Source organism: Lithobates pipiens, unplaced genomic scaffold, assembly GCF_037356315.1.
Source record: "Lithobates pipiens isolate NorthernLeopardFrog02 unplaced genomic scaffold, aLitPip1_a1.2 Scaffold_18, whole genome shotgun sequence".
Taxonomy (NCBI): domain Eukaryota; kingdom Metazoa; phylum Chordata; class Amphibia; order Anura; family Ranidae; genus Lithobates; species Lithobates pipiens.
The window spans coordinates 189,017,345-189,044,181 of NW_027507758.1; the positions used below are offsets into that span (position 1 = coordinate 189,017,345).

Here is a 26,837-nt window from a genome sequence, read left to right on the forward strand (position 1 = left end):
AGTGCTTTTCTCTTTCTCTGCTAACATGGATTTTGGGAAGTGCAGTATCAGAACTGTGGCAAGGATATAGGGGAAAGACCAATGTGTACTATGAATATGGAATCTCATTGGTAGGGCATACTTGGTCATCTAAATTCAAGACTGGAGGTAGAATCTGCAAATGAGAAAGCAAAGATGCCCTTCAGGATTGAATTCGGATTATGTGCGTTTGTTGCTGTTTGTTGGCAGCCAAAACACACTGATTCACAACACAATGCAACAGACTGCAAAAATGTGAATTTGTTAACGTAAAAAAAAGTGGACAGGCTACATAAATTCAAGTATTTATACTGTATGTACCTAAAATTGCAGTAATTAAACTTTAAATGAACACACAAGTTGTTCTCTCAAGCTACATAGTTACAGTTACATAGTTAGTAAGGTTGAATAAAGACATCAGTCCATCCAGTTCAACCTGAGTGAGTGTCTACAATTGTCCCTATCCCTGTACATTGCACACTCACATTGGTCCCTACCCTCAAGGAGCCCACAATCCAAGGTCCCCATTCATATACTAGGGCCAATTTTGGACAGAAGCCAATTAACCTACCTGCATGTCTTTGGAGTATGGGAGGAAACCAGAGTACCCAGAGGAAACCCACGCAGGCACAGGGAGAACATGCAAACTCCAGGCAGGTAGTGTCGTGTTGGAATGCTTAGCTAACCCTGTATTTCCCCCACCCAACACTGCTGTTGCAGCCTTGTAGGCATAGGTGTGTATCCCTGAAAGACAACTTTGCACTATTATGACAATTCAAGTGTTTTTATGCTACTAAAGATGCCTATTGATACATGGTTTTCTTTAAATCCCGATTCACACCTATGGAATTGGATATGGGCTTACACCGTATCCAATTCACACGACATTTTAAAATATGTTAATTTGAATGAGGCTGGTTCACATATGTGCATTGCATTCGCACTCCGCATTGCCCAAAAAACTTGTGCGTTTTCTGGGCATTGCAGTGCGAATTGCAAGCACATTATCTTTTATGGGAATGCATCTGATTCACAGATGCATTCCGTTGTGAACAGGATACAATACTGATCTGATCCTGATGTAAACCTGACCTGATACTGATGCAATCCTGACCTGATTATGATCAAAACCTGATATGAAATGCTCAACAACTGATTCCTCTCTTTGCAGGGAAACCTGAGCTTCAATTCGAACCGCACATATGGCCTTAAGCCTTTGACTGAATGATAGCTGTGACTGATAAGGCAGACGTTTCATGGACTAACAGGACACCCTCATCACAAAGGTGGACTATCAAAATTTTTAACACACCCACATGAGTTTACACATTTCTGTTTTTACACAAAACACATTAAAACCTACTGCATTATCCCTAGGCAATTCTTTATTCAGTTCCATCCATGCAAGAAATCCAGCCTCCTTTTTAGCCAGCTTTTTTGTTGCATGCGGTTTACTTTCAGGATAGGGTTTGCCGTTGATTTCTGCTCTGCAACTAAATCTGGAAAATAAATTGTCAAGAACAATGAAACAATAATCTGTTGCCTCAAAATACAGACAGGGACAACAAATTTAATTGTGGACTTAGGCCTGGTTCACACCTATGTATTTTTTAGTGCATTTTCAGTGTTGTAGAAACAAACTAAAGTCCATTTAACAAGGTTTCCTATGGGTCACGTTCACATCTGCACATTTTATGGAAAGGGCCAGGGACCTTTATCTGGTTTTTGGTTTCATAGACTTCAATGGATCAAAAACTTATTGAAAAACGCAAAATGCATAAAATCAGTATCCTTGGAAAGCTTTTCCTACTATGATTAACACATTTTCATGACAACCATTTACCCAAACTATACTATGGTCATACTTCTGCTTCACTAGTACGACATACATGTGAAATGCATGTATACAGGAAAAATGATCTCTCCTGGATATTTGTTCCCCTGAGAGATGCCGTCTGTGGGATTTTGCCAAGGAAGACTTGAGTAACTCACAGAGTAAATCACAGAAAACACCGGCAACCGAATACAGTCCGATGCACGATATTTTGAGCAAAGATTATTACTTCAATTCGATACTAACCAACAAAATGGCCGCCTCTGAGGCAGCAAAAACATTGCCCCCATTGCCTCTGAGTTGTCAAAACAGCAATTTTTTAAAATCTCCAATTACTGATGGTTTAAAGAAACCAGAATTGACTTGGTTTTTGACGGGTTGGAGAATTTGACAAAACACTGGCAGCAGCACAAGGTAAAGGGGGTGCACTGAGATGTAGGGGAGGGTGGGGGGACTCTTGACTTCTGAAGGTGGTGGGGAGGCTCTTGACATCCGATGTAAGGGGGAGTGGGGTGCTCTGGACATTTTGTCTTAGAGATACAACTGGCTCTTTGAGGGCAAACATAATGGTAATGTGGCCCACAATGAAATTGAGTTTGACACCACTGCTGTAGAGGAACTGCCCTATTAGGAACTTAGGAGTCAATGTACTAGGTAACATGTGTCGGGCAAGCATAGATGACAGTTTCAATCTCACCCTATAAAGGAATCAAACTTGTTTAACATGACTTTAAGACAATACATGGGGAAGAAGAATGACATGACCTTCCAACAGAAGGCGCTAAGAGGAACCCTAGAGAAGCAAAAAGAACTGGTACTTATTCGCCATGTAGCTTAAGAGAAAGAAGGGACCCTTAGTAAGAAGGCAGGGAGAGCGAATGCAGAACTACAGCTGCCAGGTGCAACTGAGAAGAAGATTTCAAAATCACAGAAGCCTGTTTAAAGAGATAAACCCCGTTTTGGCATAATGGCAGAGTTTTGCGTGGGCAAGAGCACCTGTAGAGGGCCCCAAAGGGGCAAAGAAATTTGCAACAGGCAACAAAGAACAGATTATTTTGAAAAAGTGCACAGGGAGTGCAAAACCAAGGTTTTAGGAAGAGGATATATTAGGCCTCACCAATATCAGCAGGGTGTTGAGAGCTAGGTAATGTATGTGGCTATTCCAAATCGAAGTAGAATGAAGAATGGGAATGATTTTTTGAATGGAGTTTCTAACCATCACACTTGGTGAATATCATCTCACGTTGTAAATTACAGAGTATTGGGGAAGCAATCTTTATACCCCCAGAAAAGGAGGGGGGGTGACCCGAATTAGAGGTTGGATTGTGTCCAACTGGTGAATATCAGGGATTATAGATACTGGGAAATCTTTGGGTAAGAGTCTGCAAATCCGTCACAACTGAAGCCATGTGGGGAGAGAGGCAGGCAGACCACATGTGCAGGAGAAACAAACACATAAGGGGACACTGAGAACAGGAGCTATGCAAACTTTTTCAGTACTAATCTAGGGAAGGAAGTTGACTGGTGTCAAGGGCCAGTTCTTTGAGAAGAGAGCAGAAAGACTTATTTTCTCATAAAAAATGGTGATCCTCAACCAGAGTATGTGAAGGAAGGGCACATCAAAACTCAGGTCAGAGTCTGAGGTTTGTACACCAGGGAGCTTTAAAATAATAATAATAACAACCACCCAATCTATAACTAGCATTTGGAGTAAGGTACACATGGAGGGGCATTGCACAGTACAAACAAATAAAATATGTCCCAGCACACTAAGCTAGCCTGCGAAAAAAAACGAACAAACTGGCACTGTCTACCAATTTGCATAAAACAGAGGTTTTAGTTGCAAACATTTGCAAAAATATGTGGAAGCCGTACTGCTTCGCCAAAATTCCTCTGTAAAGTATGGTCTTTACTAAACTTAATGTGATTGTAGCCGTATTAGTGCAATTGTGACAGAGAAAATTGAGTACTGTCCGTGATACTTTTTTTATTTGCACTAACGTACAATTTTTCAGGACAAGCTTTCGGGGTATGTCCCCTTCTTCAAGGTCCAAGCAGTACCGATTTACAAATTTTTAAGCAGAATGTAAAAACAAAGCAAAAAAAAAAACACCTCTGAGGGAAAGAGAAGAAAAAAAAAACAACAAAAAAAAACACATACAAATCAATGGCAATAAAGATAACAGAAGAGTAATGCCCCGTACACACAACCGGACTTTTCAACATCAAAAGTCTGACGGAATGATTCCGGCAGACTATTCGATCGTGTGTGGGCTGCAACGGACTTTTCATTCGCAAAAGTCTGACAGACTTTAGAAATGGAACATGCTTCAAATTTTTCCGCAAGAACTCTGCCGGACCCAGTTCCTACCGAGAACTCCACTCGTGTGTATGCTAGTCCGACGGACAAAAACCGACGCTAGGGCAGCTATTGGCTACTGGCTATGAACTTCCTTATTCGAGTCCAGTCGTACGTCATCACGTTCGAATCCGTCGGAGTTTGGTGTGTGGCCAAGTCCGCTCATTCGGAAAGTCCGTCAGAACTCTGCCAGAACTCCTTCGAAAGTCTGTCGGACATAAGTCTGGTCGTGTGTACGCGGCATTAGTGAGATAAGACAGAGGGAGAGCTATGGAATGGAGGGGGGGGTGCTAGTCACAGAGGGGGTTGTAAAACTTTAGTATAATGAGTAAGGAAACCTATATCTAAATTCAGGCCATTATTTTTTGGGTCAAAAAGAATTATCATTCTTAGTTCAAAGGTTTTCCTTTCCTGGATAGTTCTGAAATTCCCTTTAAGAACTAAAACATTGAGGTCCTCTATAGTGTGGTCCGGTTAAGAGAAGTGATGTCCCACAGGTGTGCATAAACTGTCTTCTTTATGTTCCTTGATGGTATGTCTGTGTAAATTCATCCTCGTTTGCAACTTCTGTCCTGTTTCACCAACATAAGATCCTTTGCTGCACCTTTTGCATTGGATGAGGTACACAACATTACTGGAGGTACAGTTGTAAGATCCCATGATATTGAAGGTCCCGTTTGTGTGTGTGTGACACTTTTGGATAGGTTGATCTGGTTGCATAGTTTGCAGCACTTTTTATTGCAGGGTTTGCTTCCATTATTTGTGACTTTATAATCAGAGTGAAGTTTCCTGCTGAATAGTTTGTGTCTGAGGTTGGGTGGTTGTCTGAAAGCCAGTAATGGGGGTTGTTGGAATATTCCTTTCAGAGTGTCATCCTCTGTTATAATGGGTTGTAAATCTTTGTATTGGAGGAGATTTTCTCTTTGGGTTTTCAAGGCTGTGTTTATGCTGTTGATGGTTTTCTCTTTGTAACCTTTCTTGTGGAAGGAGTCTGCCAGTGTTCTGAGATGTTTATCTCTGTCTTCTGGATCTGAACAAATTCGGTGGTATCTGATGGCCTGGCTGTGTATGATGGACCGTTTAGTGTGTTGCGGGTGAAAACTGGAACTGTGAAGATAGCTGCATCGGTCAGTCGGTTTTCTGTATATCGATGTGTGAAGCTTGTGATCCCTGATGTATACTTTAGTGTCTAGGAAGTTGACATGTGTGTTTGAATAATCCATTTTTAGTTTAATAGATGGGTGAAAAGTGTTGATCAATGAGAAGAATTGGTTTAGATTTTCTTCACCTTCAGTCCATATCATGAAGATATCATCAATATAGCGATAATATCTGTATGGCTTTTGTTGTATGCTGTTCAGAAATTTGTCCTCCAGGTCAGCCATAAATAAGTTTGCATATTGGGGTGCCATTTTGCTACCCATAGCAGTACCCATACACTGGAGATAGATGTCATTATTGAAAGTGAAGTAGTTGTGTGTAAGAATGAATTCGATGAGCTGTGTCACATCCTCAGCAGTGTATTTCTGGTTTGGTGAGGATGATAAGAATCTGTGACATGCCGTCAACCCATCCTTGTGAGGGATGTTACTGTACAGAGATTCTACATCCATGGTGACTAGAAGTGTATTTGGTGGTAATTGTTGTATATTGTTCAGCTTGTTCAGAAAATCAGTGGTGTCTTGTAGGAAACTCGCAGTGTTCATGACGAAAGGTTTTAACATGTTTTCTACAAGGCCTGAGATATGTGCGGTAAGTGTATTCATACCTGTTATAATGGGTCTGCTTGGATTTCCTGGCTTGTGAATCTTGGGCAGCATGTAGAAGTCTCCAATTTCTAGATTATCCGGAATTGCATTGATGAGTTCTGTATGTAGGTGGCTTGGTATTGTCGCAATGAGATCTTTTAATTGCTTAGTAAAATCCTGGGTCGGATCATAATCCAGTTTTTTGTAGTAAGTAGTATTTGCCAGCTGCCTCTGGCCTTCTTGTATATATTTGTCTGTATCTATCACAACGACTGCTCCCCCTTTATCTGCTGGTTTGATGGTCATGGCCTGATTATTGCACAGATCGTGTACAGCTCTTCGCTCCAGTGGTGAATGGTTGTATAATATTTTCTTTTGCTGGGTGGAAAGCAGGGATGTAACTTGCAGCCTTAAGCTGTCAATATAGGTATCCAGTTTGGGGTTACGTCCTTGTGGAGGTGTGAAGTGGCTGTTCTTTTTCTTTTTGTCACTTCCTATTGTCTTAGGATTCCTTTCATTATTGTGAAAATATTCTTTGAGCCTTAGTCTCCTAAAGAATTCCTCCATATCTGACCATACCTGTAAATTATCCAATTTGGTGGTTGGGCAGAATGTGAGGCCTTTGGAGAGGACTGTTGTTTCTGGTGTAGAAAGTTTATGATTTGACAAATTTATGATTCCGAGTTCCTCTGTTATATCCATATTTTCTGTCAAGTCAGCATTTATACAAGGCATACCATGGGATTCTGGGTCGGGTTTCAAGTTGCTGATAGCAGGAGTTGTAGAAGTTGTGTTTGTTTTTTGTTGTTTAGGTTGTATCCAAAAGGTCTGCTCTTGGTGTAGCTTTTGGAGTTTTTTTGCCTTCCTGTTCATGGCAAGTTTTTGCAGTTGTCTTTGTAAGGTTTCAATTTCATTCTTAATTTGGTTGATGCTTGTAGGGTCCAATGGTGCTGAGGTTTCAAACATCAACTGCTTTTGTTTCCGGATTGTTTTCACTGTATGGTAAAAGGGAAACAATTCGGAAACAAACACCTACATTCAGAACTCATCAATGAAATTCCGGATAATTCAGAAATTGGAGACTTCTACATGCTGCCCAAGATTCACAAGCCAGGAAATCCAGGCAGACCCATTATAACAGGTATGAATACACTTACCGAACATATCTCAGGCCTTGTAGAAAACATGTTAAAACCTTTCGTCATGAACACTGCGAGTTTCCTACAAGACACCACTGATTTTCTGAACAAGCTGAACAATATACAACAATTACCACCAAATACACTTCTAGTCACCATGGATGTAGAATCTCTGTACAGTAACATCCCTCACAAGGATGGGTTGACGGCATGTCACAGATTCTTATCATCCTCACCAAACCAGAAATACACTGCTGAGGATGTGACACAGCTCATCGAATTCATTCTTACACACAACTACTTCACTTTCAATAATGACATCTATATCCAGTGTATGGGTACTGCTATGGGTAGCAAAATGGCACCCCAATATGCAAACTTATTTATGGCTGACCTGGAGGACAAATTTCTAAACAGCATACAACAAAAGCCATACAGATATTATCGCTATATTGATGATATCTTCATGATATGGACTGAAGGTGAAGAAAATCTAAACCAATTCTTCTCATTGATCAACACTTTTCACCCATCTATTAAACTAAAAATGGATTATTCAAACACACATGTCAACTTCCTAGACACTACAGTATACATCAGGGATAACAAGCTTCACACATCGATATACAGAAAACCGACTGACCGATGCAGCTATCGTCACAGTTCCATTTTTCACCCGCAACACACTAAACGGGCCATCATACACAGCCAGGCCATCAGATACCACCGAATTTGTTCAGACCCAGAAGACAGAGATAAGCATCTCAGAACACTGGCAGACTCCTTCCACAAGAAAGGTTACAAAGAGAAAACCATCAACAACAGCATAAACATAGCCTTGAAAACCCAAAGAGAAAATCTCCTCCAATACACAGAGAAAAAAAACAAATAACCGAGTACCTCTAGTCACCACATACAACCCAGCACTAGAAGGGATCAAAAAGATAATCAAAGATTTACAACCCATTATAACAGAGGATGACACTCTGAAAGGAAAATTCCAACAACCCCCATTACTGGCTTTCAGACAACCACCCAACCTCAGACACAAACTAATCAGCAGGAAACTTCACTCTGATTATAAAGTCACAAATAATGGAAGCAAACCCTGCAATAAAAAGCGCTGCAAACTATGCAACCAGATCAATCTATCCAAAAGTGTCACACACACACACAAACGGGACCTTCAATATCATGGGATCTTACAACTGTACCTCCAGTAATGTTGTGTACCTCATCCAATGCAAAAGGTGCAGCAAAGGATCTTATGTTGGTGAAACAGGACAGAAGTTGCAAACGAGGATGAATTTACACAGACATACCATCAAGGAACATAAAGAAGACAGTTTATGCACACCTGTGGGACATCGCTTCTCACAACCGGACCACACTATAGAAGACCTCAATGTTTTAGTTCTTAAAGGGAATTTCAGAACTATCCAGGAAAGGAAAACCTTTGAACTAAGAATGATAATTCTTTTTGACACAAAAAATAATGGCCTGAATTTAGATATAGGTTTCCTTACTCATTATACTAAAGTCTTACAACCCCCTCTGTGACTAGCACCCCTCCCCCCCCCACAGCTCTCCCTTTGTCTTATCTCACTAACTCTTCTGTTATCTTTATTGCCATTGATTTGTATGTGTTTTTGTTGTTGTTTTTTTTCTCCTCTTTCCCTCAGAGGTGTTTTTTTTTTTTTTTTTGCTTTGTTTTTACATTCTGCTTAAAAATTTGTAGATTAGTACTGCTTGGACCTTGAAGAAGGGGACATACCCCGAAAGCTTGTCCTGAAAAATTGTATGTTAGTGCAAATAAAAAAAGTATCACGGACAGTACTCAATTTTCTTGGTTTTAACTATAAAATTTGAGTGTCTTCAAGTTGTAGACCATGGAGACTTCATGATTTTTCACCAGCAGAATTTTGAGAATAGCAGCATCTCCTTTGCCTTTCTGCAAATGTAAATGCATCAGGCAGTTCAGGATGTATCATCTGAAGGATAATAAGGGAGAAAAGAGGCAGCCTATGAGTGTTAGCACCCGCTGATTCTGCAAGTGTGCTACTTTAAAAGTAAATGTTATAATAAGGTTACAGATAAGGCTGAGTAAGAGAGACAACAATAGACAGGGTAAAAACGCTTAAAGGGGTTGTAAACCCTTGTGTTTTTTCACCTGAATGCATTCAGGTGAAAAAACATCTGTCACTCAGCAGCCCCCCAGCCTCCCCCCACCCCCCCCCGTTTAACTCACCCGAGCCCGTGTGTTCCCCGGCCGGGACTCGGGAGCACCCCCACGCGGTAAATCCCTGGGAGAATGCTTTTCCTAGGGGGTTTCCAGATGCCAGGAGGAGCCCCGAGAGTTGCCAGGGGACCCCAAAGGACGAGGTTTGGGGCCACTCTGTGCAAAACTAACTGCACAGTGGAGGCAAGTATAATATGTTTATAAAAAAAAAAAAAAAGAGGGCCCTTTAAGTGTGGATCACCCCATAATCTGTGTCCTCAAATCTGTTGTCTGCTTAGCACTGCAGTGTCTTGTAGGATAAAAGGATAGAGAGTAGTATCTTCTATGTAATAAGCTACTATGTAATAAGCCATCAAGATACTGTATGATTGTAAAGATACAGGTAAGTCCTGTCTTACTATGTCCACAATAAATGTCCCATGCTAGATCCAGGCTTCTCCCGTCACAGTGGACACACCCCTAAGAGGATCTTCAGGGTAGGGATGTCATTGGCATGGAATGGCCCCTGACCTGTATAGCACCCTGTGGCTAACGCACTCATTGCACCATGTTCCAAGGTGAGCGTGAAAAGCAGATGTCCACTGCTGTGCGGTTTGGGTACAGTTCCCAAGATTTGCATCAAGGGAAACAAATCCAGAAACTGCTAGTGAGCCCTAAAGGGAGAAGTAGTCAGGTTTTAAACCAAGGAAAAAATGGTAAAAATGAAAAAAAAAAACAATTCTTCTCCCGCAGGAGAAAAGGTGCATTATATATATTATAATATATAACAGAATGGATGGGGTTATATGGGTACATTGGGGCAGTGGTTACGAGCAAAGCCTTTGGCACTATCCAATCCCCTGAAGGTAGTGACATAATTTATGGTCTAAAGCCCCATGCACACGGGCCGATTGTTAGGAGACAACAAAAAAAAACAGCAGACATTCGGCCACCTTCTGTCGGACCTGCATGCTGGAAAAGCAGCAGCCATCAGACTCCCGAGCAGCGCTCTTAGCCAATGGCAGAGAGCGCTGAATGGAGTTTTCTGGTGGGGGGGCCACCCCCCTGTCAAAACAAGAGCTCAGCGGGGATGATTGCTGAACTAACCTTGCATAGTTAGTACAGCAGCTCCAACCAGGGCTGTCAGTTTTGTTTCGTGCAACCCAGCGCCGTAGTGTGTACCCGGCTTAAGAATCAATTCCTGTATAAATACTGTGCAATCAAGATAAGAAATTAGCCTCTTTCAGAAGAGAGCTAACATTTCTTCTAGGACACTAGCAAACAAACTAAGGCATGTTGGGAAGGAGGGGGTTATACTGAGCTGTCCTTAAAGCTCTTGTTTGCCAATGTATGCGTTAAAGGCAGCAGCATAATCCTTATGTAGCCAAATGCTTCTCCTTTGTCCTGTACGATTAAGGAAAATAATTTACATCTTTTTTCAGACCAATACCCTCTTTTGATATAGATGTACACTCTATTTATTTATACATACTGTATACTTTGTGTTACTGTGCTTTTTTCATCTGTTATAGTAACTTACTGAAGTTTATGTGAAGCTCCACCAAGGGGTATGTCCACAAAAATCAATATTAATTTTTTCTTCTGGCAGATTTCATGAAGTGCAGAAATGTAGTTTTGTTGAGACTGTAAAAATGAAAAAGACAAATAAATTGACTGCCTCTAAAAAGAAAATAAACAGGTAACTGGTAAATCATTTTCTAAGAAGTCTTCCAGGGCAGCATCTGAGAGATAGGCTCCTCTTCCCTGAAACAGGAAACACATTAGTCCACCATTATAAATTTGACAGCCTTACCTGCATGCCTCAGTTGTATTAAAGCACCAAAGGAGATCTTAGTAAGCTTAAAACTCCCCCATTGTACCTGATATTTGTCGTTTAAGGGTGGGAACTAGTGCTGCCCTGGAAGACTTCTTAGAAAAAGAGTTACCAGGTGCCTAACTCTATTTTCTCAAATCATCTTCCAGGGCAGCATCCCAGAGGATGTATCAAGCAATACTTACTAGGGTGAGACTGGAGAATCTTGCGACCAAATGCCTCATCTTGGTCGGACAGCTGGTCTATACGATTGTGCCTTGTGAAGGTACTGAAGATCGACCATGTTGCTGCCCTACAGATCTGCTCCGGAGTTGCCCCTGCTTTCTTTATGATGAGGTTGCCCAGGCTCTGGTTGTGTGCACTCTGATTCCACCTGGAGGGGTGAGGTTTTGAGCCTCGTAGGTTGTCTGTATGGCCATTCTGATCTATCTTCTGATGGTATTTTTGGATGCCTGTTTCACTTTGTTAATTCCCGCATAGAGGACAAAAAGAAAGGTCATTCTTCACCAATCCTTCGTTCTTTCAAGGTATGTTATGAGTGTGTTTCTTACATCTAGTTTGTTGTGTCTCTTTTGTTGCTGTCCATAATTTTTGGAAGCGAAGGGATGATGATATTTTGGGTTCTATGGAACATTGAAGAGACCTCGGGTAGAAATGCTGGGTCTGGCGAGAGAATTATTTTGTCTATATGTATCAAGCAGTATGGTTCCATCATAGACAGGGCTTGAATTTCACTCACTCTTCTGGCCAATACTAGGGCCACAAGAAGTCCAGTTTTTAGTGTGAGGTTTTTGTCTGCGCTATCTTCCATTGGTTCAAATGGAGGAGAGAGAAACCCTCTAAGCACCATGGACATGTCCCAAGTTGGAGTTCTATTCATTTTAGCCAGTCTAGCTCTTTTAAGTGACATTAAGAATCGCTTTATCAGCGGATCCTCGGCAAGTCTGGTGTCCATGAACGAGGAGAGTGCTGCCACTTGTACTTTCAGCGTGCCTTGGGAGATGTTTTTGTCTGCTCCATCTTGCAGGAAATCCAGAATTGTTGGGATTATGCCTCTGTTGGGAATCTGTTTGTTCTTGTTCCAGGAGACAAACTTTTTCCTCAGTTTCTCGTAGATTGCCCTAGTCACGGGTTTCCTGCTGTCTAAGATGGTATTGATCACCTTGTCTGATAGCCCTTTGTTTTGAAGTCTTACCCTTTAAGTAACCAAGTCAAAAGCTTCAGGATTCTGTGGTTCTGATGACTGACTGTGCCCTATGATAAGATTCCTGGCCGGTTCGCCATTGTCAGTTGAGGTTGGATGCTCAAATTCAAGTGGCTGAACAGTGCCCATTGGGGCCAGTGTGGTGCTATTAGTATCACCGCTGCTCCCTCTGTCTTTATTTTTTGAATCACTCTTGGTATTATGGCAGTTGGAGAGAATGCATAACAGTTGCCATCTACTTCGCTGTTTCCATCTGTTGGGTCCAGTGAGAAGAATGTTGGTGGTTTTGCTTTCGCTTTGGAGGTGAAAAGACCTACCTTGGGTACCCCCCACGTTTGTGTAATTTGTGTAATTTGTGCAAAGGTTGTTTGGTTCAGTGACCACTCCGTCTGTTTTATGGTTTTCCAGCTCAGGAAGTCTGCCAGCATATTGTCTGTTCCTTTCAGGTGGATGTCAGATATTGACCTTATGCTTGTTCCTGCCCATAGCAGGATTGTTTCTGTCAGCCTCATCAAGCATTGGGAGTTTGTCCCTCCTTGCCTTTTTAGGTATGCCACTGTCATGGCACTGTCCGATTGTACTTTTACGTCTCTCCCCTGTATTGTTGGTTTGAATGCTTTTAATGTTTCCCCCACAGCTTTTAGCTCTCTCATGTTTGAGGAGGCTTGGGACCATCTGGAGCTTAATTTCCCCTGTGTGCAGGGCTCTCCATGTGTGCCCCCCAGCATAGGGTGCTGGCATCGGTGGTGATCTTGACTGGGATAGATTGAGCTCATCTGCGCCCTTCGATGTATCGGAGCGGACTGAGCCACCATTGGAGTGTTTGATTGTGGTCGGAACAGAAATAGACTTGTCTAGGGATCAGTGGCTGCCATCCCACTGGGACAGAATGTAATTCCGTAGAGGTCTCATTTAAATCTGCGCCCATGTGAAGGCTGGGATTGAAGACGTCATCAGCCCTAGGACTGTCATTCCTTGTCTGATCGTAATGGTGTTGGTAAAAGAGGTTACTGCCTGCGTGATTTTTTTGTTCATTTCTTTTGTTAGGGAGGTTTTGGTTAGTCTGGAGTCCAGAACATTACACGGGTTTTGCAGATAGGACATACTTGTGCGCTGGTTGTTCTCTAGGGTCTCTGCTGGATCTGCAAAGAACAGGAGATCATCTAGGTATGGTATTACACCAATGCCTTCTTGTCTTAGACCTTTTATCGCTTCTGCCATTATCTTTAAGATTCTGGGTGCCAAAGATATGCCGTAAGGGAGAGCTGTATATTGCAGGTGCAGAGTGGCTGCTGGCACTTGTATTGCGAACCTCAGGAATCTTTGATGATCCTCCTTTATGAGGACATGTAGGTAGGCATCCTGTAGGTCTATTATGGCCATAAATGTCATCCGTGGCATTTTGTTTCCATTCATTGGTGGGAAAAAGCTGTGAGTCTGCCCCCCACCTGAAGACAGTCATTGTATTTTGTTCTTTGGGTTAGGAGGCTTGAGGATGAATTTACCCTTGCCTTTTCTTTATCATACATCAGGGGACACAGAGCCACAGTAATTACTGTATGGGTTATATAGGCACCTTCAGGTGATGGACACTGGCACACCCTAGACAGGAAGTTTAACTCCCTATATAACCCCTCTCCTTACCGTGAGTACCTACATTTTTTCACCAGTGTCTTATGTGTTGGTCACGAGTAAATATGTGCTGTGTTGAGCTCCACTGGAATTTTCCTTTGCTGTGGCAAGCTATGCAACCAGATCCATTCAAAGTGTCTTTTCAGGCCGAATTGAATGGTACCCGGGCCTTGTGTCGGAAGAAAGGAGATTTAGCCTGTAACGCTCTTTTTAGAGAGCTGGACCCCGGGATCCAGTGCTTTGGTTTTTTCAGCCATATTTCCTGGCGGGGTGCTTGATGGGTCCAGGGGTGTGGAACCCCCGATAAAAAGGGGCCCCCGGTCCATGAAAGTTTTTTTTAACGGAGCCCATGGTGTGTGGTGAAGATTGGGTCTGTCTGGTTTCACAGAACCCTGCAGCTGGATAAGGTAAGTGGAGATTCCTAAGGAATTTTCTAATTCTTATGGGGTTTCCCCTTTAAGTAAATATTTTCATGCCTAAAGTCACCACCGGGGCTGTGAAGAGCACGTACCTTATTCCATGCTCGTCAGTCTCGCTCTGTGTCAGTACAAGCTGCATGCTTCCTTCCAGTCCCAAGCTTCAGGTAAGAAGTTGGAAGGAGTTCTGATCGGAGCCTCGCTCACGCGGGAAAGCAATCTTTTTTTAAATGAGTGGAGGGCGGCATGGTGGGAAGTCGGAGGGAGGGGGGGGCTTAGCGCGGCATTGACGTGCCTCAACGCTCAGAACGCAGGGGCTGTATAGGCTATAAGTGCACCTTTTACGGGTGCATTTACCTGATGGAGGGACAAAGAGTGGATGGGGGCATGTGAGTGTTGGTGGCACAGGCATTCCCAAGGCACATTTACTCAGCATCAGGCTGAGCTTAATAGCAGCGGCAGTTGCTGAACTATTTGCTCAGCAGTGGGTGCATTTCTGGTAGTACCTCTGCATTTGTGCTTGGCACTATGGGCAGAAGGGGAGGTACAAATACCCCAAAGAACAAGGGCTCAAAGGGATCGCCCTCAGACTTTGAGGACCCTGCCCTTGCAACACCATCCTCCCCTGAAAGGCCTAGGGAGGCTGGTCAGAGTGAGCCATCTGGGTTGCAACTGCTCCATGCATTTCAGCCCCTGTATATATTACTGAGGTTTTCTCCTCAGCCATGATTGGATTGAAGGAAAGATTAATGGCTTTAAAGAGGAAGTAAACCCCGATGGGTTTACTTCCTCTTTGATTCCCTGCAAAGGTAAAGCATAATGGACTACTATGCATCGCATAGTAGTCCATTATGTGTCACTTACCTGACACAGGAGCCAGCGAAGTCACCGTTGTCCCCTGTAGTTCCGAGGTCCATCTTCTTGGTGGGTCTCGCTGCTCCGGCGCTGTGATTCGCAGGAACAGCGATGACGTCACTCCCACACATGCGCACGGGAGCCGACACTCGCGACATATCGCCGCGATCTGCGGCTTACTCAGTGTGCCTGCACGCCGCTGTCTACGGCGCATGCGCCCTAGACAGCGGTGGCTGTCTTCGGGTAAATATCTCCTAAACCGTATAGGTTTAGGAGATATTTCTTGGACCTACAGGTAAGCCTTAATCTAGACTTACCTGTAGGTCAAAGTGGTTTGTAAGGGTTTACAACCACTTTAATGGCATCTTCCCAGAGTGGGAGAAAACACATTAGGTCCCCTTCTACCACCCAAGTCCCTCAAACAGAGGAAAGGGGAAGATGAATCCCCCTCAGGGGACCGTGAAGAGACTGATAACTCCTCTTCTGAGGGATCAAGTGGGGAAGGACCTTCTTCAGCTTCACAGGCTGAGAAATTGCTGGTGCAATCTCCACATTTAAGCTACCCTTAACTGAGTCGTTTGAAAATCTTACTTCTTCTTTGGGTTTATTAAGGCTTCCTCAAGCTTTACGTGCCTTTCCTGTCCATTCATTGCTGGAAAAGCTTTTTTTATTCTGAGTGGGATCACCCAGATAAGCATTTTTTCCCTTCCAAAAAGTTTTCAACACTTTATCCTATAGAGGAAAAATTTACAAAGATGTGGGGTATACCAGCAATTGCAACTGCTATATTCTCTGTAAATAAAAGTTTGGCATGTCCAGTTGACAATGCTCAAATGCTTAGCGATCCAACTAATAAAAAAATTGGAATTCCTATTAAACATTTTTGCTTTAGCTGGTTCAGTAGCTCAACCTGCAGTGGCGGCAATTGGGGTATGTCAATCCTTGGGAGACCACTTGAAACAGATGCTCAGGGTTTTCCCTGAACGGCAGGCCCAGGATTTAGCCGAGCTGCCAGGGGCTTTATGGTTTGCAATTGACACAATCAGAGATTCTAATCTTACGATCTCTTGCCTTGGTAAATATGCATAGAATAGAATCTTATGGTTGAAAAGTTGGTCAGCTGAAGCGCCATGCAAAAAGCTCCTGGCTGGGTTTCCTTTCCGTGGTGAAAGGCTGTTTAAGGCAGGGCAAAAGGGGCAGCTGCCCTGGGCCCTGTCATTGTTGTGAGGCCCAAAGCAGCTGCCTCATACTATCCCAGTTTAAATTCTCTTGTCCCTTGAAGTTTTAGTCGTGTGCTGTGTCCCGATATCTCAGTACGAAGTGCTGGTACTAATGCTGCCCAGCTCTGCCCTATTGTTGTGTACAGATGACCCACCTGCAGACCCTGTGTTTACATGTAAAAAAACGGCATTCATATGTAAATAGTGACAGCATTACCAAGTAAATAGCTGCAGATGGCGGCATTGATATCTAAATAAAGGCAGCAATCATATGTATATCATACCCCTGCAGCGAGGAGATGATGTGCTGTAACCTCTAGCAACTAATCAACGAGCCGTAATGTGTGCTGTAACCTCTATCAACCAGTCAGTAAGCAGTAATGCTGTATGCTGTAACTGCTGGCAACCAATCACAATTTCTGCCTGATCTGATACAGTAAACTGATTTTAAGTCTAGCTGCTATTTATTGTATGTCTTGGAGCAGATGTAGAGTGAAATTTCATGGGGGGGGGGGCCCAAGAAAATGTTTGCCCAGGGACCAATCAACATTAAAGACGGCTCTGCTGTCACTAGGCAGAACGGGGAGATGCTTGTTTACATTAGCATCTCACCATTCTCCCCCTCTGTGAGACGATCGCGAGTATCCCCGCAGCGATAGAGTCCACGGCACCCGTGACCCGAATCACGGAGCTTGCCGGCGGCGCACGCCCACTGGCTGCCTCTTAAAGGGCAAAGTACAGGTACATTCGTTTGCCTGTACGAGCCCTTCTGCCAACGTATATCGGCGTGAGGAGGTCGGCAATCAGTTAAAGCCAGTAAGAAGACTAGAGTCCTTGGGTCTGGTTATAGATACAGCCCAGAAGAGGGTGTTTTTACCCCAGGCAAAGATCAGTGCCATAAAGGAGCCGGTTCAGGTGGTCAGGGCAAAGAAGGCTCCTTCTATTTGCCTTTGCATGAGCTTTTTGGGAAAGATGGTGGCTTCATTCGAAGTGGTTCCCTATGCTCGGTTTCATTCGAGACTGCTGCAAAACAGTATCCTGTCTGCCTTGAACAAGAAGGTTCAAGCGCTAGGTTTTACGATTTGTTTGTTGCCAAAAGTACGGCAGAGCCTCAGTTGGTGGAGGATATCCAAGAATCTGTGGAAGGGGAAATACTTCTTACCAGTTACCTATAAGGTGGTAACAATAGATGTCAGCCTTTCGGGTTGGGATGCAGTCCTGGAAGAGGCGATTGTCCAAAGGAAATGGCCCAGAACCGAAAGCACCTTGCCCATTAACATTATAGAGATTCGGGCAGTGCACCTGGCCCTAAAGGCCTGGACATTCAGGTTGAGGAATTGTCCTGTAAGGATTCAATCCGACAATGCCACAGCAGTGGCTTATATCAATCACCAAGGGGGCATCAGAAGTACAGGTAAACCATATCCTAACCTGGAGCAGAAAAGCATGCACTGTGCATATCAGCAATCTTCATTCCAGGGGTAGAGAATTGGCAAATGGACCACTTAAGTCATCAGCAGTTGTTCCCGGGGGAATGGTCTCTTCACCCAGACATCTTCCTGGCTATATGCCAAAGATGGGGGATCCCAGACATAGATCTGTTTGTGTCCAGGTTCAACAACAAAGTCGACAACTTTGTGTCAAGAACAAGGGATCCACTCGCATACGGAACAGATGCGTTGGTGACCCCGTGGGATCAGTTCTCTGATTTATGCATTCCCTTCTATTCTGCTGCTACCCGACTTCTTCCCAGGATCAAGCAGGAAAAGAAGTCGGTAGTTCTTGTGGCCCCAGCATTTCCCAGAAGATCTTGGTATGCATAGATTGTAAAGATAGTGGTAGGGGTGGCTATTGTAGGGACCAGTGTTCCACCCTGCCTTACAAACGCTAAATTTAACGGTTTGGCTATTGAAACCCACATTTTGAAGAATCGTGGGCTTTCAGGCTCAGTGATATCTACATTGATTAATGCAAGGAAACCAGCTCCCAGGGTCATTTATTATAGAGTCTGGAAGGCATATGTTTCCTGGTGTGAATCCAGGGGTTAACATCCTAGAAATTATGTTATAGGTAGAATCTTTGCCTTTCTGCAAATGGGGTTAGAGATGAAGCTGGCCTTAAATACTATCAAAGGCCAGGTCTCGGCCTTATCGGTATTGATTCAACGACACTTGCTTCGCATTCTTTAGTCTGTAGCTTTATACAGGGGGTAACATGGCTTAATCCACCAGTTAGGTCACCCCTGAACCCTTGGGACTTGAATTTAGTTCTGTCTGCATTACAGAAACAGCCTTTTCAGCCAATACAACATATTCCCTTGGTTCTTTTGACAAGGAAGCTAGTTTCTCTGGTAGCCATATCTTCTAGAAGGGTATCAGAATTGGTTGCTCTTTCTTGTAAAGAGCCATATTTAATCATTCACAAGGATAGAGAAGTATTGCATCCTCATCCTAGCTTTTTGCTGAAGGTGGTTTCGGGTTTTCATCTAAACCAGGATATTGTTCATTTTTTTTTCAGAACCCGGTTCTATGGAAGAGAAGTCACTACATTCTCTGGATGTAGTGAGAGCAGTCAAAATCTATTTGGAGGCGACTGCTCAGATTTGGAAAACAAATGTTTTGTTTGTGTTGCCTGAAGTTTCTAAAAAAGGGCAGACAGTGTTGAAATATACTATTGCTAAGTGGATTCGGCAAGTAATTATTCAAGATTATGATTTTAAGGGGAAGTTCCACCTTTTCAAATCAAATCGCATTCCACCAGAGCTGTAAGTGCTTAGTGGGCAGTGTATCACCAAGCCTCCATGGCTCAAATCTGCAAGGCCGTCACTTGGTCTTCAATCCATACATTCACCAGATTCTATCAGGCGCATGTAAGAAAGCATGAGGATATCACTTTTGGGTGCAGTGTGCTGCAGGCAGCAGTATAGGTCCTCAGGTCTGATTGCACCCTACTTTTGTTTGTGTCTCCCTCCCCTCAGATAGCATTGCTCTGGGACATCCCATACAGTAATTACTGTGGCTGTGTCCCGTGATGTACGATACAGAAAATAGGATTTTTATAACTGCTTACCTGTAAAATCCTTTTCTTGGAGAACATCACAGGACATGCAGAGCTCCCTCCCCTCTTTTTGGTTACAAGTGTATTGCTTTGCTACAAAACGGAGGTACTCCTGGTAAGGGGAGGGGTTATATAGGGAGTGAACTTCCTGTCTATGGTGTGCCAATGTCCACCACCTGAAGGTGCGTATATAATCTATACAGTAATTACAATGGCTCTGTGTCTCAAGATGTACACCAAGAAAAGGATTTTACAGGTAAGCCGTTATAAAAATCTTATTTTTTGTTTTGTTGTCCCCACTTCTTTGGTTCCGGCTTGTTAACTTTTTTGAATTGCCGAAAGGTGCCTTCCCTTGCTTCTTTTTGGTTTGGGGAAAACTCTTGTTCTTTACTGCGGTCCTGTCTAGTACTGTCTCTAGTTCAGGCCTGAACAGTAGGTCTCCAGTGAATGGAATTCCGCACAGTCTGTTCTAGAAGAGATATCACCTTCCCAAGACTTCAGCCACAGGGCTCTTCGGGCTGAGTTGAGTAGCGCTGTGGCCCTTGAAGATATTCTCATGGTTTTAGAAAAGCTGCCACTCTGGTCAGTGTAGGGATGGTTCTTATTAATTCCTCTCTAGGTGTGTCACTTTCCAGTAGTTCTTATAGCGGAGTTAACCAGATTAGTAAGGCGTGGGCTTGTGCAAGTGGAAGCTATTGCTGGACTCAGGTTCGCAGCCCCTGAGTTGGATTTGTGACTCTTGACAGAGAGGCATCCACTTTGGGGCATTGTTGTGGAAATTTTTATTAATGTATGTTGTCAGATGTCCTCCAGTGTCTGTTTTGCTGTAATATGCTCATGTGAGCGTATTCGCACATACAGATGCTGGTGGAAGAGCACTGGATGCGGAAAGCTTCCAATGGACATGGCAGATCTGTTTGCTCTTTTAAGGATGTTTGTTTATGCCTCACCAAGGGACTGGCCACTCCATGGCGACTGCATTTAAACTTCTAAGTAAGCAGATCTGCCTAAATGGGGACCATAGCATGACCATACAAAATGATGGCTCGCTGAGCCATGATAGAGTATGGCTCGCATCATTGTTAGCAGTGGGAATGTGCACACGATCGTGTTCTGAACCATGTGCTTGCCGCATGGTTTTGCACATGGCCATCTGCACAAGTCACTACTGCATTTCTATTTGAATATATATATATGTGTGAGTGTTTTTTTTGAAAGGATATAAGTGTCTCATTGGCTGATTCTGAAGCCACCGCCTTCCTTTGTGTATTCATGTTGACAGTATAAAAGAGTAAAAAGCATTCAAGGCAGGATTCTTTTGAGCTCAACGTGATACCAGTGTCTGTATGTGTTACTGAGAGACATACGAAGTGCGCATTCCCGGCATTATATGAGAGAGCTGTATTTGTGCTTTTAAGCACAAAGAAATTACCGTATATGCTTATAGGGAGAAGCTTAGAATTTCGCTGACAGGCATTTAGCCCAGGTTTTGATGTCTGTCTCTGCAAATGGATATCTGCGCTTGACTGCAGCTGGTATGAAGGGTTTTCTTTTCCTCTGGGGTCCTTGCCTGAACTCGAGCACAAAAAGGTACCTGTGAGGAAGGCAGTTAAAAATTGCCTGTAAGTGGGTAGTTTTGCAGTGAGGTTCAGACAGAGGTGACCCTGGAGTATTCTGGCTTACAGGACTGCAAGGCAGGGTGGAGAAGCATCAGACATGGTCAGCCACCAGGATCCTCTGCTTAGAGGAGCCTTTTTAACTGCTTCCTGCTTAAGCTCCGGCCCCGCGCCCCAGCTGACCCTGTGCAGGTTGGTGGATGTACTTGTACATGCCGCTGTTGCTGGTGTCCTCCTTCCTGGGATTCCATCAGGGAGGGGAACTCTGCTGCTTTTTTATATAAATATATATATATATATATATATATATATATATATATATATATATATATATACAGATATACATATATTTTGTTTTTTTGTTTTTCATATATATATATTTTAAATTCCTCCTCCTAGAAGTGATGTCACCGGAAGTGTGCCAACCGGAAATGTGTGACTGGAAGTGCAGTTTGTCCAGCGTCTGCCCATCTTGGTTCACCCAGCAGAGCCTCCACGAGGGAAGAATCCGGCTCTGCAGGGTGCGAAGAACGCCAATCGCTGTGCAAACGGTGGAGGCAATCCGGTGGGTGGGCGGAGAGAAAATGTAAAAAAAATGACACCTACCCATGCGGCGCTCCGTTCAGCGGTGGCCTATGGTCAGGGGGCAAGGCATCACCTGGAGAAAGATCCTCACCAGTAACGCCAGATGGAAGCTTGTAGCAGGTCCCTCCACTAGCATAACAAAGCGGTATGGGGGAAATGTCAGTGCATTTATTCCAGCTAGGGGGGGATGATTGTAGACCCCTCTGTAGGGGTGAAATCTCAGACAGAACAAGTTTGCTCAAATTTTCTTGCCCTCCCAAGGCTGGCTGGGCTGAATGGGATGCTGAAACTAGCACAGAGACAAGTAAAATAATAAACGTTTCTTGCAGCTCCTGTGAGTCTGGAGGAAACACAAACCACTGAGGCACGCAGGTAAGACTGTCAAATTTATAATAGTGGACTAATTTATTTCCTGTGTCAAGGAGGAGGAGCCCATCTCTCAGATGCTGCCCTGGAAAACGATTCGAGAAAAAATTATTTTTGACTCACAAAATCATTTTTTGAAGTACATTAGGAGACAGAGGATGTAGTCATTCAGGTACATTGGAGTTATGCTGCTGCCTTCTGGAGGTTGAACGCCAGAAAATAAAGCTGTAAGGACAACTCAATACCTCTCACACTCCTAGCATGCCTCAGTTTGTAAAAAGCAAAAGTAGGAAACAAACTTAACAGAAGGGAGGGACCAGTGTCTCCTAATGTATTCCAAGAGAAACACTGCACATTAAATCAAATATCTATTAATAATATTTTCTTAAACCACACATTATGGGACACAGGACAAAGTCATTTGGGTACACTGTAATGCTTAAAAGCAGTCCAACCAAGGTGTAAGTCAACACAACAAAAGGCCAATAGCCCCCAAAAACAACAGGTAAACAGGGGTGGCTCTTAACTCTTACCTGAAGAACAAAAGCCCAAGATGGTCCAACTAATCTTGTGCAGTGCATTTGACAAGGAAAGGCAGAACCTTGCACTTGTGGTCACACAGGTTTAAATGGGGAATTGGCGAATCTACCTGGCAATAGTGTGAAGTGAAATAGGTTTCTCCTACGGAGGCCTTCAGAAATTACAAAGAGTCAGACTGTTGAAAGGGGGCTGTAGCTGGGAGTTAAACAGCATACACCAGATCCTAACAATAAAGAGAAATTGGAGTAGGACAGCAAGATGGTATAACAATGTCCTGGTTAAGTTGAAATGAAGAAATCACTTTGTGAAGAAAGGAAGCCTTGGGCCCCAAAATAACCTTGTCTACATGTAGGACAAAAAAGGGTATTTTACTGGTTAAGGATCTGATGAGGAAATTTAATATTTCCTTATTGAAGTTGTCTCACAATATCTGATAAAGCCTCCAAAGTCTAGTTACCTCAGCTGACCTCTTACCAAACTGATAAGTCCTTAAAAGGTCATGGTGCTTGCAAGGGGGGTTGGCCACTTCCCTACATAAACGTCCTGTATATAACATGGCAAGCCATGCAACTGGATCCATGCAAAGTGTCTTTTCTAGGCCGAATTGAATGGTACCCGGGCCTCGTGTCCAAAGAAACAAGGTTCTGCCTGTAACGCTTCTCTTTTTAGAGAGCTGGACCCCGGGATTCAGTGTTTTTTTTCAGCCATATTTTCCTGGCAGGGTGCTTTACAGGCCCAGGGGTGTGGATACCCCAATAACAAGGGGCCCCAGTTCCTGAAGGTTTTTTAACGGAGACCACCTTGAGTGGTGAAGATTGGGTCTGTTTGGTTTACCACAGAACCCTGCAGCCAGATAAGGCAAGGGAGATTCCTAAAGAATTTTTCTAATTCTTGTGGGTTTTTCTCCTTTCAGTAAATGTTGCTATGCCTAAAGTCACCACCCAGGGGCTGTCAAGAGCACTTACCTGTTCCATGCTCATCAGTCTTGCTCAGTGTCACAAGCTGCATGCTTCCTCCGAGCCCAAGCTCTAGGTAGGATGTAGGAAGAGGGGTTTTCTCATTTCAGGAATGTCCCCCCACAGCTTCTTTCCAGACTAGAGGCCCAGCCCCACCTCCACATGTGATCCAGTCAGATCGGAGGCCTCACTCGTGTGAGAAAATGGTCTTTTTGAAAAAAGATGAGGGGGCGGACATTAGCGTGGCGTCAGCGTGGTTCAACGCCCACAGCGTGGGCTATTTATAGCTATAAAGTTGCACTTTTTGCAGGTGGACACAACTAAAGGAGGGACACAGAGCAGACGGATGGCATATGGGTGTGGGTGACACAGCCATTCCCAAGCACATTTATGTGCAGAAGGAGAGGTACAAATACCCCGAAAAAATAGGGGCTCAAAGGGATCTCCCACAGGCTCCGAGGTCCCCCCTCTGACACGCCATCTCCCCCTGAAAAACCTATGGGAGGCTGATCAGAGTGAGCTGTTGGGGTTAGGGGCTGCAACTGCTTCTGGCATTTCAGCCCCCGTATATATTACTCAGGAGGTTTTTTTCCTCAGAGTGGATTGGAAGAAAGTTTATTGCCTTAATCACATGTTCACAAAGTGGAAGAAAATGCATTATGTCCCCTCCTACCACCCAGCACCCTCAAACAAAGGAACTCTGGGGAAAGGGGCGACAAATCTGCCTCAGGGGCCGTGCAGAGGCTGATGACTCCTCTTCTAAGGGATCAAATGGGGAAGGACCCTCTTCAGATTCACAGGCTGAGAAATTGCTGGTGCATTCTCTTACTGAAATGGTACGCTCCACATTTAAATTACCCGTAACGGAGTCGGTTGAAAAGCCAACTTCTTGTTTGGGTTCACTAAAGCCGCCTCAAGCTGTGGATGCTTTTCTTGTTCATTCATTGCTGGAAAAGCTTATTTATTCTGAGTGGGATCACCCAGATAAACAATTTTTCCCTCCTAAAAAGTTTTCAATACTTTTCCTATGAAGGAAAAAATTTACAAAGATGTGGGATATACCAGCAGTTGACGCTGCTATATCTTCTGTAAATAAAAGTTTGACTTGTCCTGTTGACAACCCTCAAATGCTTAGGGATCCAACCGATAAAAAGTTGGAATTCCTGTTAAAAATATTTTTCTTTGGCAGGTTCAGTAGCTCAACCTGCAGTGGCTGCAATTGGGGTATGTCAATCCTTGAGCGACCACTTGAAACAGGTGCTCAAGGTTTTCCCTGAACAGCAGGCCCAGGAGTTAGACGCAATCAGAGATTCTATCCTTCAGACCTCTCACCTTACATTTGAGTTAGTGCATATGCGTAGAATCTTATGGTTGAAAAATTGGTCAGCCGAAGCCACATGCAAAAAGCTCCTGGTGGGTTTTCCCTTTCGTGGTGTAAGGCTGTTTGGGGATGATTTGGAGAACTATATCCAAAAGATTTCAAGTGGGAAAAGTACCCTTTTGCCAGTTAAGAAATGGAGTAAACGTCCCTCATTTAACCACTAGGTGTCCACCCTGTAACCGAAAGACGGCTGCAGCGCAGACACCAATTGCCGAGAGGCCGTCCCTGGACGTCCTCCTGTTTACTTCTGCAATGCGCCCTCCCGCAAGCGCGCATCGGGGAAGTTCTGTGCTGGCCGTGTCCCTTGGACACAGCCAGTCACAGATCGCTGTAAATGGCCAATCACAATGGCCGTTTACAGCGCAATCAGCATGTCCAATGAGAGAAGATCTCAGATGTAAACATATGAGATCATCTCTCATCACCGGCTCTCCCTCCTCACACAGAGACAGCGTGTGAGAAGGGAGAGATGAACCTCTGCAGCAGTGAGTGCAAAAAACAAAATAAAGTGCCAACTGTCCCCACTGCCAACTGTCCCCAGTGCCATGTATAAGTGCCATCTGTCATCAGTGCCACAACAGTGCCACATGTCGTCAGTGCCACATAGTGCCATATGTCATCAGTGCCACATATTAGTGCCATCTGTCATCAGTGCCACCTGTCAGTGTCACGTGCCATCTGTTATCAGTGTCACGTATCATCAGTGCCGCATATCAGTGCCATCTGTCATCAGTGCCACATATTAGTGTCACGTATAAGTGCCATCTGTCATCAGTGCCACGTGTCATCAGTACCACATATTAGTGCCATCTGTCATCAGTGCCACGCATTAGTGCATCTGTCATCAGTTCCAGATCAGTGTCATGTGTCATCAGTGCCACGTCAGTGTCACGTGTCATTGTCCTGGTGCTCCAGGGCCTTCAAAAGTGTAATAGGTAGTCAACAAGTTAGATGTGTAATTTATGCTCCTAGAACACGTGACGGTGCTCCCTGCATGTTGGGCCTCTCTATGTGGCTAGGCTGTGGAAAAGTCCCACACATGTGGTATCGTAATACTCAGGAGTAGCAGAATGTATTTTGGGGCATTATTTGTGGTATATACATGCCATGTGAGAGAAATAACCTATTACAATGACAATTTTGTGGGGAAAAAAATCTTAATTTTGCAAAGAATTGTGGGAAAAAATGACATCAAAAACCTCAACATGCATCTTACAAAATACCTTGGAATGTCTACTTTCAAAAAATGGGTCATTTGGGGGGTATTTGTACTTTGCTGGATTGTTCGGGTCGCAAGAAATTAGATAGGCCACCAGTACATCAGGTGTGATCTTTTTTTATGATTTGCACTATAGCTTGTAGACTTTGGAACTTTCACAAAGACCAAATAATATCCACTAACTTGGGTTATTTTTACCAAAGATATATATCAGTATAAATCGTGGCCAAAATTTATGAAGTAAAAGTAATATTTTGCAAAATTTTATCACAGAAACAAAGAAAAAAATTTTTTTTTCCCCAAAAAATTTTTTTCTTCATTTATAGCGCAAAAAATTAAAAACTCAGAGGTGATCAAATACCACCAAAAGAAAGCTCTATGTGTATGAAAAAAAGGACAAAAAATTCATTTGGGTACAGTGTTGCATGACTGAGTAATTGTCATTCAAAGTGTGAGAGCACTGAAAGCTGAAAACTGGTCTGGTCACGAGGGGGGTTTAAGTGCCCTGTTGTCAAGTAGTTAAACGGCTCTTTCTCCAGTGTTAGGGGCGCCTGGAGGCAGTCTTGACGGCCTCCACTGTCAGGTTCAAGAGGTAAAACTCAGAGTCAACCCCATCAGCAAAAGAAGTCCTGGAGGAGGA

General features: G+C 43.7%; 1 protein-coding gene across 1 annotated transcript in view; it reads right to left on the bottom strand.

The window, feature by feature from the left end:
* LOC143987598 (interferon-induced, double-stranded RNA-activated protein kinase-like) overlaps positions 1-26,837 on the bottom strand; it is a 329,449-nt gene that overhangs the window by 104,029 nt on the left and 198,583 nt on the right. Inside the window, exons 12-13 of the mRNA XM_077486452.1 lie at positions 10,857-10,960; positions 1,382-1,517 (exon numbers count right to left, since the gene is read on the bottom strand). Coding sequence (XP_077342578.1) covers positions 1,382-1,517; positions 10,857-10,960 — 240 coding nt within the window. The remainder of the gene's footprint in view (positions 1-1,381; positions 1,518-10,856; positions 10,961-26,837) is intronic.